The sequence below is a fragment of the Guillardia theta genome (genome assembly GCF_000315625.1).
Source record: "Guillardia theta CCMP2712 unplaced genomic scaffold GUITHscaffold_49, whole genome shotgun sequence".
Taxonomy (NCBI): domain Eukaryota; class Cryptophyceae; order Pyrenomonadales; family Geminigeraceae; genus Guillardia; species Guillardia theta.
In genome coordinates, this window is record NW_005434625.1 from 454,567 (window position 1) to 466,953 (window position 12,387).

The 12,387-nt window shown below is 50.8% G+C and overlaps 4 protein-coding genes across 4 annotated transcripts in view; 2 read left to right on the forward strand and 2 right to left on the reverse strand.

Annotated features, from left to right (window-relative positions):
* Positions 1 to 2,499, reverse strand: part of GUITHDRAFT_140880 (hypothetical protein) — a gene marked incomplete at both ends in the record, with an annotated part of 3,270 nt that extends 771 nt beyond the window's left edge. Inside the window, 2 exons of the mRNA XM_005829956.1 lie at positions 114 to 845; positions 884 to 2,499. Of these exons, the coding sequence (XP_005830013.1) occupies positions 114 to 845; positions 884 to 2,499 (2,348 nt within the window). The remainder of the gene's footprint in view (positions 1 to 113; positions 846 to 883) is intronic.
* A 716-nt stretch (positions 2,500 to 3,215) lies between these two features.
* Positions 3,216 to 9,227, forward strand: GUITHDRAFT_140881 (hypothetical protein; the record flags this gene model as incomplete). The annotated part of the gene is given in 35 exon segments (XM_005829957.1): positions 3,216 to 3,234; positions 3,285 to 3,367; positions 3,421 to 3,513; positions 3,562 to 3,588; positions 3,731 to 3,805; positions 3,851 to 3,886; positions 3,936 to 4,028; positions 4,082 to 4,175; positions 4,225 to 4,297; positions 4,352 to 4,409; positions 4,457 to 4,507; positions 4,553 to 4,612; positions 4,659 to 4,713; positions 4,786 to 4,848; positions 5,230 to 5,293; positions 5,552 to 5,660; positions 5,711 to 5,766; positions 5,835 to 5,874; positions 6,069 to 6,155; positions 6,286 to 6,408; positions 6,459 to 6,541; positions 6,561 to 6,648; positions 6,695 to 6,743; positions 7,005 to 7,079; positions 7,369 to 7,450; positions 7,524 to 7,560; positions 7,657 to 7,683; positions 7,787 to 7,955; positions 8,004 to 8,084; positions 8,134 to 8,207; positions 8,254 to 8,302; positions 8,461 to 8,506; positions 8,808 to 8,853; positions 9,003 to 9,092; positions 9,138 to 9,227. 35 exon segments carry the CDS (start codon positions 3,216 to 3,218, stop codon positions 9,225 to 9,227), a joined length of 2,445 nt encoding a protein of 814 aa, XP_005830014.1.
* A 256-nt stretch (positions 9,228 to 9,483) lies between these two features.
* On the reverse strand, positions 9,484 to 10,530 carry GUITHDRAFT_111078 (hypothetical protein; the record flags this gene model as incomplete). Its single annotated transcript, XM_005829958.1, has 1 exon — positions 9,484 to 10,530. The coding sequence occupies one exon, from the start codon at positions 10,528 to 10,530 to the stop codon at positions 9,484 to 9,486; it is 1,047 nt and encodes a 348-aa protein (XP_005830015.1).
* A 1,416-nt stretch (positions 10,531 to 11,946) lies between these two features.
* On the forward strand, positions 11,947 to 12,229 carry GUITHDRAFT_73457 (hypothetical protein; the record flags this gene model as incomplete). Its single annotated transcript, XM_005829959.1, has 2 exons — positions 11,947 to 12,051; positions 12,101 to 12,229. The coding sequence occupies 2 exons, from the start codon at positions 11,947 to 11,949 to the stop codon at positions 12,227 to 12,229; spliced, it is 234 nt and encodes a 77-aa protein (XP_005830016.1).
* Between the last annotated feature and the right edge of the window lie 158 nt (positions 12,230 to 12,387).

The following is a 12,387-nucleotide window of genomic DNA, read 5'->3' on the forward strand; positions in this document are numbered from 1 at the left end:
CCTCGACCACCACCACCACCACCTCCTCCTCGTGCTGCTTCTCCTTTTGTCCCCACTCTTCTTCTTCTTGCTTCTGCTCCCCTCTCCCCCATCCCCTCTCCCTCAGCCCTCACCTCCTGTAAGCCCTGATGCACTTCTGGAAGCTCCGCAGCGGCTGCTTCACCGGCCCAGGTACAAACTCAAACTTCTTGACAGGTTCTTCCCCCCCAAAGGTCGCATGAAGCTCAGCTGGGGATGGAACGCTCGTCGGTTGCTCCTTCTCATGCGTCTGAGTCGCCAGGTAGCTCTCCACGATGGAGCTCAGCACCTGCTGGACAGGCTCGTTGATGCTCGCGGCCTGTGCAAACAGCTGGTCGATGTCCGAGGATCGCTGCCGCGCCTTGCCGTTGAGGGAGTACCTCCTGCTCTGGTCGAAGTGCGAGGTCAGAAGCCAGACTATGTTGGTCCACTTGTCCTGGCGCGATAGGGCGCGAGAGTCGTTGGTGATGATGGAGGAGATGCGGCGAGTCAGCACCAGGACGCGACGGAACGCTTCACGATCGTCCTCGCAGCGGCTCGAGTCCACCACAACCTGTACATCTGCGACCTTACCGCGATGAGGAGCGGGCTCACTCGCCACGCTGAGGCTTTCGATGTTGAACCTCTCCCTCACCCGCTTCCATCGCTCGTTGTATCGCTCCACGTCCCGGCTGAGATACTGCGACGCCTCCTTACGCACTCGCACCCACAGAACCAAGAGAATCGGAATCATGGCGAAGTATGAGCAGGCGATCACAAGCATCAGGTCCCCGACATACTTGTTGGCTCCTCCATTGAGGATCGGGTTGACCGCACAAGAAGCTGGACTGCTCCACAGTAGATGAAGATGCCGAAAATTAGATACTCCTGTCGGTAGCGGAGGAGGAGGGAGAGGACAAGGCTGAAGATTATACAGACGATGATCCAGATGAGAAAGCCTGTTTCCACCGACGTCTCCCACGTCCAGCTCGGGTCGTGCAAGGACAGAGCATGCTGCAGGATCTCGACGAGGAGGGCGAGGACAGCCGTGAAGCTGTTCACCGTAAACATCCTCTGAGCAAACCGGCGAGCAACTAGAGGAGACTGGTAACGACCAGCGTAGGAGATGAGGATGATGAGAATGCCTAGCCCGATCTCATTCAGAGGAGTCATGATGAAGTAGTTTGCCCACAGCAGCCTCGTCCTCCCCCCCCCGTACCACAGGAACGGGTTCGCCATCACGTAAGCCCCAAAGAGGATAAGACCACTACCATAGAGCGCTACGGCAACCTGGAAGAACACCTTTGACATTGCAATCTCACAAGCGTTACTGGAGAACGTGCAGGACAGTGCAGATCCTCGCACGTCTGTGTAGTCATCCAGCCTCCTCGCCAGCTTGTGCGATCGCTCGTCCTCCTTGAGCTTCTCGATCGCAGCCGCCAGTCGCAGTCGCAGGCCCAAAGTCTCTAACTCAGTCCCATTCTCAACCCCAGTAGCTATGCTGAACAGCGTCCACAAGCGATCCACGTCCTCTCTCCTCAGCTTCGCTATGATGTCGAGCGTGTGCAGGTCTGCAGCATTCAGGATGGGAGCTGCCCGCATCAGGCTGTTCTCCTGTAGCCAGTCCAGCAGCTCCACCCCCGTCGGCGTGTTGAAACGAAACCTCCTCCTCCTCCACGAGTCTATGTCCCTACGAACTACATGCAGGATCCTCTCGGCGCAGTCAGTGAAGGGCTGCTCTGACGACATCTGCGACAGCTTGATCCCCTGCAGCTTCAAGATCATCCCCACCGTCTCCTTCACCGACCTGCTTCTCATCTCCATCAGTTGCGCTTCCTTCACGCCGAAGCTCCGCAGCAGCTGCTCTGCCGTGTCGTTGGTCATCTTGGAAGGACGGTCGGGGAGATTCTTCAGCTCCTCCATCGGAAACCTCACCTCTGCCCCCTCCGAGTCCCTGTCCATGAACACGGGGAGGATCGAGCGAAGAGAGCTGTCCTCCATCCGCGTCCACTCCAACGCGATGATGTACTCGAGAAGCACGTTGTCCACTCTGTCCGCATCCTTCAGCGACATCATCCCTCCCAGCGACCCTCCCCCATCCCCCGTCCACGAGAGTAGGGGAACGAAGACCATGGTGTGCACGACTCCGCGAGCAAACGAGTCCTCCCAGTTCTTCCCGTCTTCCAGGCATTCCACGTCCAAGAACACCTTAGCACATTGAGGAGGCAGGCCTGAGGGCTTCTTGGTGAAGCCGCACCACTGACCTCTCCCTTCGGCGGGGATGGGGAGCCTTGAGGTGGAGACCTCTCGAAGCTGTTTGTAGATCATGTGCGCTATCTCCTTGTCGCATGCCACTCGGTAGGAGAGGAAGACATGGAAGAGCCGCCCTTTCAAGGAGAAGGGACGCACAGGGTTGTACGACCTGCTCGCAAGGCCCAGCAGCTTGGAGGTGATGGATTGATTGTGGGCAACCGATATGTATCCACCAGCTTCTCCGCGCATTGTCGCCGGCCGGTCTCAGGTATGCTTTGTCCAGCTCTTGTCCTCCTCACGTTTGGCTGAGCTCTTATCACACCCAGCGCTTCGGCTCCTTCTCCAGCTACCCCTCAGCGCCTCCTGCTCCCTTCCTGCTCAACTGCTGCCAGGCAAAGAACTTCAAGGGGTCTAATTTCCCCGATTGTGTTCAGTACATTATAGCCTCAGTAGATCAGACCGGTCAGGTAAAATAACTCTCCTGCCTCCTTTACTCAAAGTCTTTACTCAAAGTTAAGTTACTCAAACGGTCAAGTTGGTCCCGGCGGCGTTGCCGCAGTGCGGCGACCGGGCCCTGTCGAGTCTACTCACGGCCCCGGGGCCCTGCCGACTGCTGTCCCCCAAACTTGACTGATATCTTCACTTAACTGCGGTTTCCGAATTCACTGGTGAACCACTCAGGCGGCGGCCCGGCCAGCTGCCACTTGACTCAGTGAACCGCCGACCGGGCGCCACGGTGAATGCGCCCGTCGACCGCGGCCCGGGCCTTGAGCGGCCGCCCGGGCCCCGGGCCCGCGGCGGGTCACCGGAACTTGAATTTGAGTAAAAGTTTTTGTTTCCCGCCAAATGACTTCCATGGTCAGAATCTGAGCGACCCCAGTGAAAGGCGAGAAGGGAAGCAGAAGGCGAGATCGTTGAGACAGGCAGGTCAAGCTCCCCGATACCGTCCAGCTGATCCTCAAGACATGTCGGTCAAGGACGAAGGTGCTGTCTTCCTCCGACAGCAGTGAAGGCGCGACATGATACTGTCGCAGAAGAAGAACTGGAAGAGCAATCCTCCCTCCTCGAGGAGGCCGACGAAGGCGCCATCTCAGACCTGCCGACATTCTTTGTAGAGGTCAGTGAGACCTCGAGGCTCTTGTTGCAGGTGCATTACGCGGCTCCCTACAGGCAGGCGAGGTACAGGAGCTACTCCAAGATCTGAAAGAAGCATCGGTTCAGAGAATATCTGGAATCTTTGACAAGTACCAGGAACAACCTCAGGTTTCCCTTGCAACATGTCTGGAAGGATTTTGAAATGACTTCTGACAGCTTCTGGATGCAAACCTTGAGACGATAGTAAGCACTGTGTTTTCGATCATTCAGGACCAGGGGGAGCGGGATTCTGAAGTTCTCCGCAACTGTTGCTGGTACTCTCTGTACCCGAATAGTTTGAGACTCTTAGTTGTGGACCCACAGCGTCCTGTACACACTCACAAAGGTCAGGGGGCACAAAGTGCTCACAAGGTTTTTCCCTCACAGGGTTGCGGACATCGAGCCATGCCTCGCCCTGCTGGTAGACCCTGCTGTCGTCACGGCGGGGATCTAAGGATGCTGGCAGGCCAAGCAGAATCCAAAGGAGAGCAACACATGGGAGGTCCAGTGACTTCCGTGTGATCGCTGCAGAGAGACTGACCAGGACATAGATTCGATTCATCCTCTTCTTATGGCTGAGCATCCTCGTCATGGTGCCTTTCTCCTTAGATACAGTCGACTCTACGATACTGGATGGCTCGGAGGTTCGTTAGTGCTGCTGTGACTGAAATTCTGCTGAATTGGTCGTTTCGTGCAGGTAGCTGAAAACGCCAACGGAGATGGACTGGTCGACCGAATTGTCAACATATGCAAAAGTTGCCTATACGAAGCAGCCAAAACAAGAGATGCTGGTGGGATCCGAATGCTTCTAGAGTCCCGAGTCAACTTTGTTTTCAACAGCGGCATTTCTTTTGGGCAAATTGCTCACTAGGCCTGATATGGAAGATGGGCCCCTTGTTTCTTTCTTGAAATGGTGAGCATCGTTCAACATGCACATTTCGTAACGAATCTTCGAAATCAGGTGCAGGCTGCGGCTGGAACAGGAGGGGATGCACAACTCCTTGCTTGCAACAGGGATCCACCAGGTTGGGGGTGCCTGGATGTAACCTGGGCATTGAAAAGTCTCAACCAGGCATTAGCCCACATTTTTAGGCAAGGCCAACGAAAAAGTCTCCTGGACAAGGTGAGGGTCCTTTGAAGACCTGCTTGAATGACTTAACTTGAAAAGGTTCCACTTGTCCTGGATATTCTGCATTACGAATCTTCACAAAACAAAAGTACACTCCAGGTCCCTGTTGGACTGCCTCTTGCTCCTATTTGATGAGTTTCTGCAGCGACACTTGGTATGCAAGCTCTCACAGAGAATCGGACTTACTTACCTGCCGCCCCGTGTTGTAACGTGGCGATACAACCGAGGCATTTTCATACAGTATGCTTGGCAGCGAGATGACTGAATCACAGGTCATCGCTCCTTGTTGGACAATCTGAAGGGCAACCAACAATCTGTCACTGAAGCTGCGGAAGGTGCATAATGTTTCGCGATTAAACGTCAGGATACAACTCAAAGAATGGATGTTCCTAGGGACCAAAGGAGCGAAGGACGCTGAAGACGACGATGATGACTCATATGTACCGTTGGAGGCAAGAGCTGACATCTTCAACATTCCTGCATCCTCAATGTTGAGATCAGATTGAATATGTCATCGACTCGCTCTTGCAGGGATTGTGTGATCGTGACAGTGTGGTCTGAATGCTAACTTCACACCATCATCGCATTGACTCAACAACTAAGGTCCGGTGGAGCGCGGCAAAGGGAATAGGCCGAGTAACTTCCAGATTACCGAAGCATCTAGCAGATGAGGAAAGAATCATGAAATTTCATTCAATGCATGATCTTGTCGGCAGGTCGTTGGCGCTGTCATCGATCTTTTCAGCACTCAGACTTCTGTGTCTGTGAATTCATGGCATGGTGAAACGCTGTCCTATCGCGAATATCGACTTATTATCGTCTGAAGGAGGATGTCTGGCTCTGGCAGAATTAGCTCGTAGAGGATTGTTGCTTCCCCATCGATTGCAAGTGAGACATTGCATATCTGGTTCGAAACTTGATTGTTCCCATTTCTTTGAAGGCTGTGGTGCAATTGGTGGTAAGAGCTCTCAAATTCGATGTCAGGTTGGAATAAAACCTGACCGAAGATATTGTTAACCACTTTGTTGTATGCAACAGGAGAGGCTCGGCGAGTGTCGGTGCAAATGTTCGAGATGCTGCATCATTTGTATGCTGGGCATTTGCAAGGGCATATGCCCCCAGTGATATGCTGCCGCACGTCCCAGAGGTCTGTGCTACATGTTGGAGGGTGCAGCTGTGTAACGACAGATGGTGTAGCTTGCGAAGGGACTTCTTGTGCAGACAGTGTTAGACAGAGAGATCAACTGCAGGAGGTTTGTTCGCATCGAAGACGATTGCGTCTGAATGATTGTTATGAAGGGCTGCATCAGCTGCTTTCCAGGAAAATGTCGGACGTCAGGGGAATTACCCACATGGAATCGGTACATGACGATGTTTCAGCTATTCGCTAGATCTGACACGCCTTTCCAAAGACATTGTCACACGAACGGATTATTTTGCTGTCGGCAATCGTTCCAACTCTTTTCTTGTGGTTGCGCCATACATTTCTTTATTTGAAGCCTATCAGGAATCAAAATTGAAGGTCTATTCGCAACAAGACTGATACTTGAAACAGGAGGGAATCATCGAATATGTAGTTGAATTCCAGTTAAGGCATTGGGATAAGAATATTCGTCTTCTATCAGGCATAGGCTTTGCTGTGGTGTACGGCAACTAATGGTCTTTCTAGCCTCACTCCTGAGGCTACTCGGAGACGTATGTGCTCCTCGATTGATAACAAGTGTCCTTCCAACGCTCCTTGACCTCTGCATGTCTCCTGATGTCCCTACCAGGCAAGTGATGTTCGAGTGAATATCTCTCAAAGGCTCTTGTGCAGGCATGGTGCTGCTTGTGGTATTGCAGAAATTGTTCATGGACTAGACTTGGAAACGAATCCAATACCTAATGAGACAATGGTATCTCGTTGATCATATCTCGATCAAACAAGTTGATTTTTACGCCTAAGGATCGGATCAGAAACCTGGTGCAAGCTGTTGAGAAGGCCAGATTGTTTCGGTACAATGGGTGCTTCTTAGCTTTTTGCCTCACGTGAGATGGAATTGGACAGTGGACGAGGCGGTGAAATGATGAGGTCAGCATGCTCCAAAGTATTGGAATCACTCGGCCAGAAAGATCAAGACTTGACGCCGAAACTTGTGAGTAATCCGGTTCTATTTTACATCTTCGTGACACGCATGGCAGATTTCGTCATACTTCGACAGTCTCGCAGAGAACCTCAAACATCCGACAGGTGAGCTTTACCCGGATTGATGGTGGACCTGATGTCTCATGCAAATACAGAGGAGATCTCCTGTGCTGCAGTAGCAGCTGTTCATGCATTGTCCAGAAAGCAATTCGGAAAGATGTCAGAGAAAGTGAGAAGAATGATCTTCAGCGTCACATTTTAATGCATTTATTGCAGTGGAAATTGGACTTGGTTCAACGGTCTTCTATCTATTTTCTTCTCGCGTGTTTATAACTTTACTCTCAAGGTATGTTACGATGCTTGAAGATGATAACCCTGCTTCCCGTCGAGGATTTGCGTTGGCTCTAGGAGCGTTAGGGAAAGAAGGCAAGGTTTACGAAGGTTGTTCTTCCCAGTGAATCTAGCTCAGTTCTTTGTCTACAAAACAATTTGGAGAAAGTATTGTTGGGGCTTGCAAGTGCTGCTACGGTCAGTGTTTCAAAGTCGATCCTTAGGTTCTGACATACTTCTAGACTATCCAAGAAGTTGCCGAGGAAAGAGATGGAGAGTCAAGGAGAAATGCTGTGAAGGTTCGAAAAGTTTCATACTGCCATCGTCGTAATATTGGGAAAGGCTTTTGTATCAGTTGCAGAGACTGTTGGTGTTGAACAAATACACACAAGTTTTGCAGATGGAGACAGTGAAATCAAGAACACTTCGTTCCTAATCGACACTTTACTGAAATGCTTGGGGGACTATTGTGTAGACAACAGGTGAACTATCCCCCGCAGACATTCCTACAAGCATCACATCAGATTAATACGAACTGAACGATTTTGCTGTCAGAGGAGATGTTGGGTCATGGGTAAGAGAAGCAGCCATGGTGGGTCTTGTCAAAGTAGTCAAGCTACTAAGTGGAGTAGAAACAAACAAAGGCATTCACCTTCTTTTCCTTTTGCTGTGTATGACATTCAAACAGAACACCATTGGAGCGCAGAAATGTGCGGTGCAGTATTTCAAGGAATTTTGAAGCAACTCGCTGAAAAGATAGACAGAACGAGGAGGTCCCTTGACAAAGATCTCTAGCCTCCAGCTTATGTCATGTACAGCGTAGCTGGCAAGGCGCTCAAGGATCTTTTGAGCCAAGAACCCTCAGTCTCTTACGTACGGCTGCTGCATGTCAAATCCTCTCAGGGCTGACTATAACGGTGAAGGTAAATCATAGAGAAATTCTTGACGAGGTTATAAGAGAGCCCGTCGATTGGAACTCTGCTGGAGGTCAAGTTCCCTTCCAACGCTAGGATGGGACTGACTCTGATCTCCTAGATGCGTTCGCGCGCGTCGCAAAACTTTTGACCTGCGATGACTACAGACATGCTGTGATATCAGGAATGGTGATCAGCATCGGTGAGGATTCTTGCGAATATGAAGATTTATTCTGAATGTGGGGCTGCAGGAGGAATCTCTGAATCGCTAGTGAAGCATTCGTGGGCATCGCTGACATCCTTTCTTTCCTCGTCTCATGATCCCGTGCGTGTGTGCATTCCTTGGACACGTTTGTGATGGATGCTGTCAGAACGCCCAGTCGGAATGTATCTTGAATGACCTCCTGCGTCTGATTGAAGGTGAAGACTTGCGCAACAATCAGAAGCCCTGATATGCTGCAAGATTCTTCCGATCGAGACAACGTCGTGATTCCAACCTTGAAGGTCCTGTTCGAATCACCCTCACTCGCAAAATCCCAATGAGCCCCGCAGACTTTGCACCTGTTGTTGTCTAACAGTTTCTTGGATCACCTTGACTCCGATGCAAGCGAACTTCCTCGCAAGGTGCTTCCTGTAAGACTTGAATGTCGTCCCTTGATGTGCCGTCGAAGCTCCTGGAGATCACTCAAAGTCAGCTACGGGGTTGTAAGGACGTCGTCAAGCTAGAGGTAGAGTCACCTTCTGAAGGTCAGAACAAGTCGGAGCATGAGTCTTGGTACAGGCTGGCATCTCAGTTGTGGCTTCCCTCCTTCAGCTCCAAGGAGAATCCTTGAAGGAGCCGTCCTTGCAGACGCTGCTAGCCCTAACATGTCACCGGTCCTGCCTTGCTCTCCCACTTCTCCTTCTGCTCTGAAGCGCTCCTCAGGTTTCCCAGAATCCGACGGAAGGCGGCTGAGGAGCTTTACATGCAGGTCTTGTCTTAGAATTTTGTGGGTGATGGCGGGAATCACACAGCTCTACAGCTCCTGACCCGTGAAAACTTGATCGCTGAGGAGAACTTTGCCGATGCTACACAGGCAGGCCGCTGCCCTGGTCTGCCTTGGCTGATTATGGCTTGCAGATACTCTCGGAAAGAGACTGGACTGTAGATGTTTCTGAGCTGAGACCGCAGAGGGATCAGCTCTACGTGCTCTTCAGCATAACTCCAAAGGTGAGCGGTGCGCCCGCTCATGGTGAGATTTGATCATTGTTCCAGACGGAGTCGAAGTCCAACACGACAACGGGGAAAAAGACTGAGAAGGAGGATATAGGCTACATGGCTCTAGTCCGTGATATGCATTACTAGCACTCCACGACCTTCTGGGCGACTTGGAAGGAAATTGAGCGAGATATGACATGATCTCCGGTTGTTTAACGTGTCCTGTGCGGCCGGCGAGAACGATTGGGAGGTTGCAACAACTTCCCTGGTCTTATCTTTAAGAATTTATGTATAATCTTTCAAGAACATAACAAGTCGTGTGTTCGTAGCCGAATGAGCCCATGGAGGATGTTTTCATGAACGAAATATGATGATGATAGTCATTAAAGCAGGCCCGCTCTTTTCATGTTTGTGTTCTCTTCACGATATCAGCTTTGACGATAGCCAGCTGGCCGCACCAAAACTCCCTCTCCTCGGAGGAAATATCCGTGCGGCGGAGCTCCGCCGAGATCTCACGAAATTGTTGTCGAAGAGAGCCCAGCAGCTGCATTCTTGTAAGCTCTAGGCGAGATTGCTCCAAATCAGACATCTCCTCAGTTGCTGTGTTGAGACGCTCGGCGAACTTCTGAACAACATGGCCAACACTCTCCAGCATTTCATCTGCTTTTCTCTTCACTCCTTCAGACACTGACGTGGACCCCTGAAACTTCAGACGGCTGGGCGTCGGTCGAACATGGCGGGCATCATCCATCTGCCCATCCTTGTCAACCAGAGGTGTTTCGCCCGGCATGGACCCTTGCGAGTTGCCTCTGATGGACGAATCTGCTCCGCTACACGAGTCAATCAACTGACATACATCGCCATGACCCTCGCAAAGCATGTGGAAGTAATAGACAAAAGGCTTCGGTTTGCCAAAAGCTTTGCCATCTTCTTTCCTGTCGACGCAGAAAGGGAAAAAATCCTTGTCCTCACCAGCCTGCTGGTGGTGTTCCCTAGCATCGTATAGCTTCCTCTTGAGATCCTGATACTTTGATTTGATGTACCTGACACTCCTCCTCTCGTCCGAGCTCCTCGAAGACGGATCTAGGTGGTTAATGCGCGGGTCTTGGAACGGGTTCCTGGGCTTGAACGAGGGGTCATTGAACAGCTCTGTCATGGTAGTGAAAATCTTCAGCTGATTCGTATACTCTCCCCCACTGGCCTCTCGTTCCACCGCCCTCTCCGCGCTCTGGATCAACAGCTTGATCTGATCCGAGCAGATACAGTGCGCAAGACGGACCCAGTCCAAGTGCTTCCAGTTGTCCCTGGGGGTGCCGGAGAGACTGGACCTTCCCTGTCCTTCTCTCTCCTCCTTCAGCACGGGGATAGAACCGACTACCATCTTCATGTCTCGTTGCTCCTTCTGCATCCCCTCCACCTCCTGCTCTGCCTCCGCCTCCGCCCCTGCCATAGCGCTCACTGGCCCGTCCGTCCTCTCACTCTGACCCTGCTGCACACCACCCCAATTTGTTGACCACCCACCCTACCATTTCACTTTACTGAATTATATCAAGTTACCGGTGTCTCCACCAGGACCCACCATATAAAAACTAATACACCTTTGTTTAGTTTTGAATTAGTTTTCACAAAATGATAAAAATAAGAAAATGTTACTTTCCAGTTGTACCAGACGGAATACACCCCTACCATCAAATATTAATGACTACCCCCATTTTCACCTTCTCGTACCCCACCAACATGGTGCTTTTTCACTCCCACCAAACTTGTGATTGGTGGACCCCACCCCCTTTTTGAGCCTGCCATAACCCTGCAAAATATTGAGGCGGGCTCAGTTTCATCTCCCTCCTGCACATGACCACCCCATCACACTACCCCCACCGATCCTTTTCACCTGCTAAGATCTTTCCTTGACCCTCCCGCTGTTCCACTCATTACCCTGACATATCTCACTAAAAACCACCGGTGAATGGAGCATGACGAGGGTACACATGCAAGGGTCGGGTGACCACCCTACCCTTGAAAAGCCACCCTACCCCCTTGAACTTGAACTGAGGCCGCTAAGTGAGGCCATGGCGTCACGGATGGAAGAAGGGAGGAGGAGGGAGAAGATCTTGTTTCTAATCTGGTCCATCCCTCCATCAAACATTGGTCTTGTTTGCCTTCACTCCTTTTCCTGCCTCTTCTTCATCATGGCCCTCCAGTCCTTGCCGTTGGAGTGATCGTTCCAATTGAGATTTCAGCTCTACCTCGTGAAACGTCTTGCTTGCGTCTTATTTACTAGATGTCCCCTGAGCTGCTTAGTACATCTGCTTGTCATTACTATCATGTGGATGTGTTTGATGCACTTGTTTGCCATCAGCGCAATGCTTGAAAACATTCTAAGGGACGAACTTTTGTTCTGGTCCCCTTTTTAACTTCAGACGTTTTCTTAGTTTGAGGATTGTTCATAAGTTTTCCAAGTTTCAACTGAAGTGCAAGTCTATATCTGAATGTGCCTTGCTGTGGGCCAACTACATGTAGGCAGTAGGAGTGCAATGCAAATGCTGATTTGTTTGTTTGTCACTGATGACTCCTTACTCCAGGCCTTCGACGATCTCAATTCCCAAGATGATGCGATCGAGCTTGAGATCGATTCAGTTTTTTTGTCTTCTGCTAGCAAGCGTGATGAGTGCTGCTGCGGAGTTTCAATCTCTTGGATTTGTCGGCTCTGCCCTCAAGCCTATGTCGCTCACAGCTTCTTTCACATCGAAATGTGGCATTTCACCGATCCAGGTTAGATTCGCTCGGCAGTCTATTGGCACCGTTTTTGTTGACTGCAATGAATATTCAGAGAGGCAGAACTCAGCAGGCCAACTCCGTTGTCATGATGTCTGGAAACAAGAAGAAGAAGGATTGCATCGAGTTGGATGGTGTAGTAACAGAGTCGCTGCCTAACGCCATGTTCCGTGTTGAGCTTGAGGCCAACCAGCAGGTATGGTTGTTACCATTTGCAAGATCGAATGATGATAAAAAAAAACTAGGTGATCCTGGCACACATCTCTGGAAAGATCAGGAAGAACTTCATCAAAATTTTGCCTGGAGACAAAGTGACCTGCGAGCTGTCCCCTTACGACCTGACCAAGGCAAGATTACTGCTTCCTCTTGGCTGACATGCTCTGACCAAGATTGCAGGGCCGCATCACCTTCAGGTACAAGTAAACTTCATAAGTCGCTTTCAGTTCTGCGCAATCCGAGCCTTCGTAGCATTTTTGGGGGTAGAAGGATCGGACTGCTGTTTCATCGTCACTTCTCAACCTGTACTTTTCAA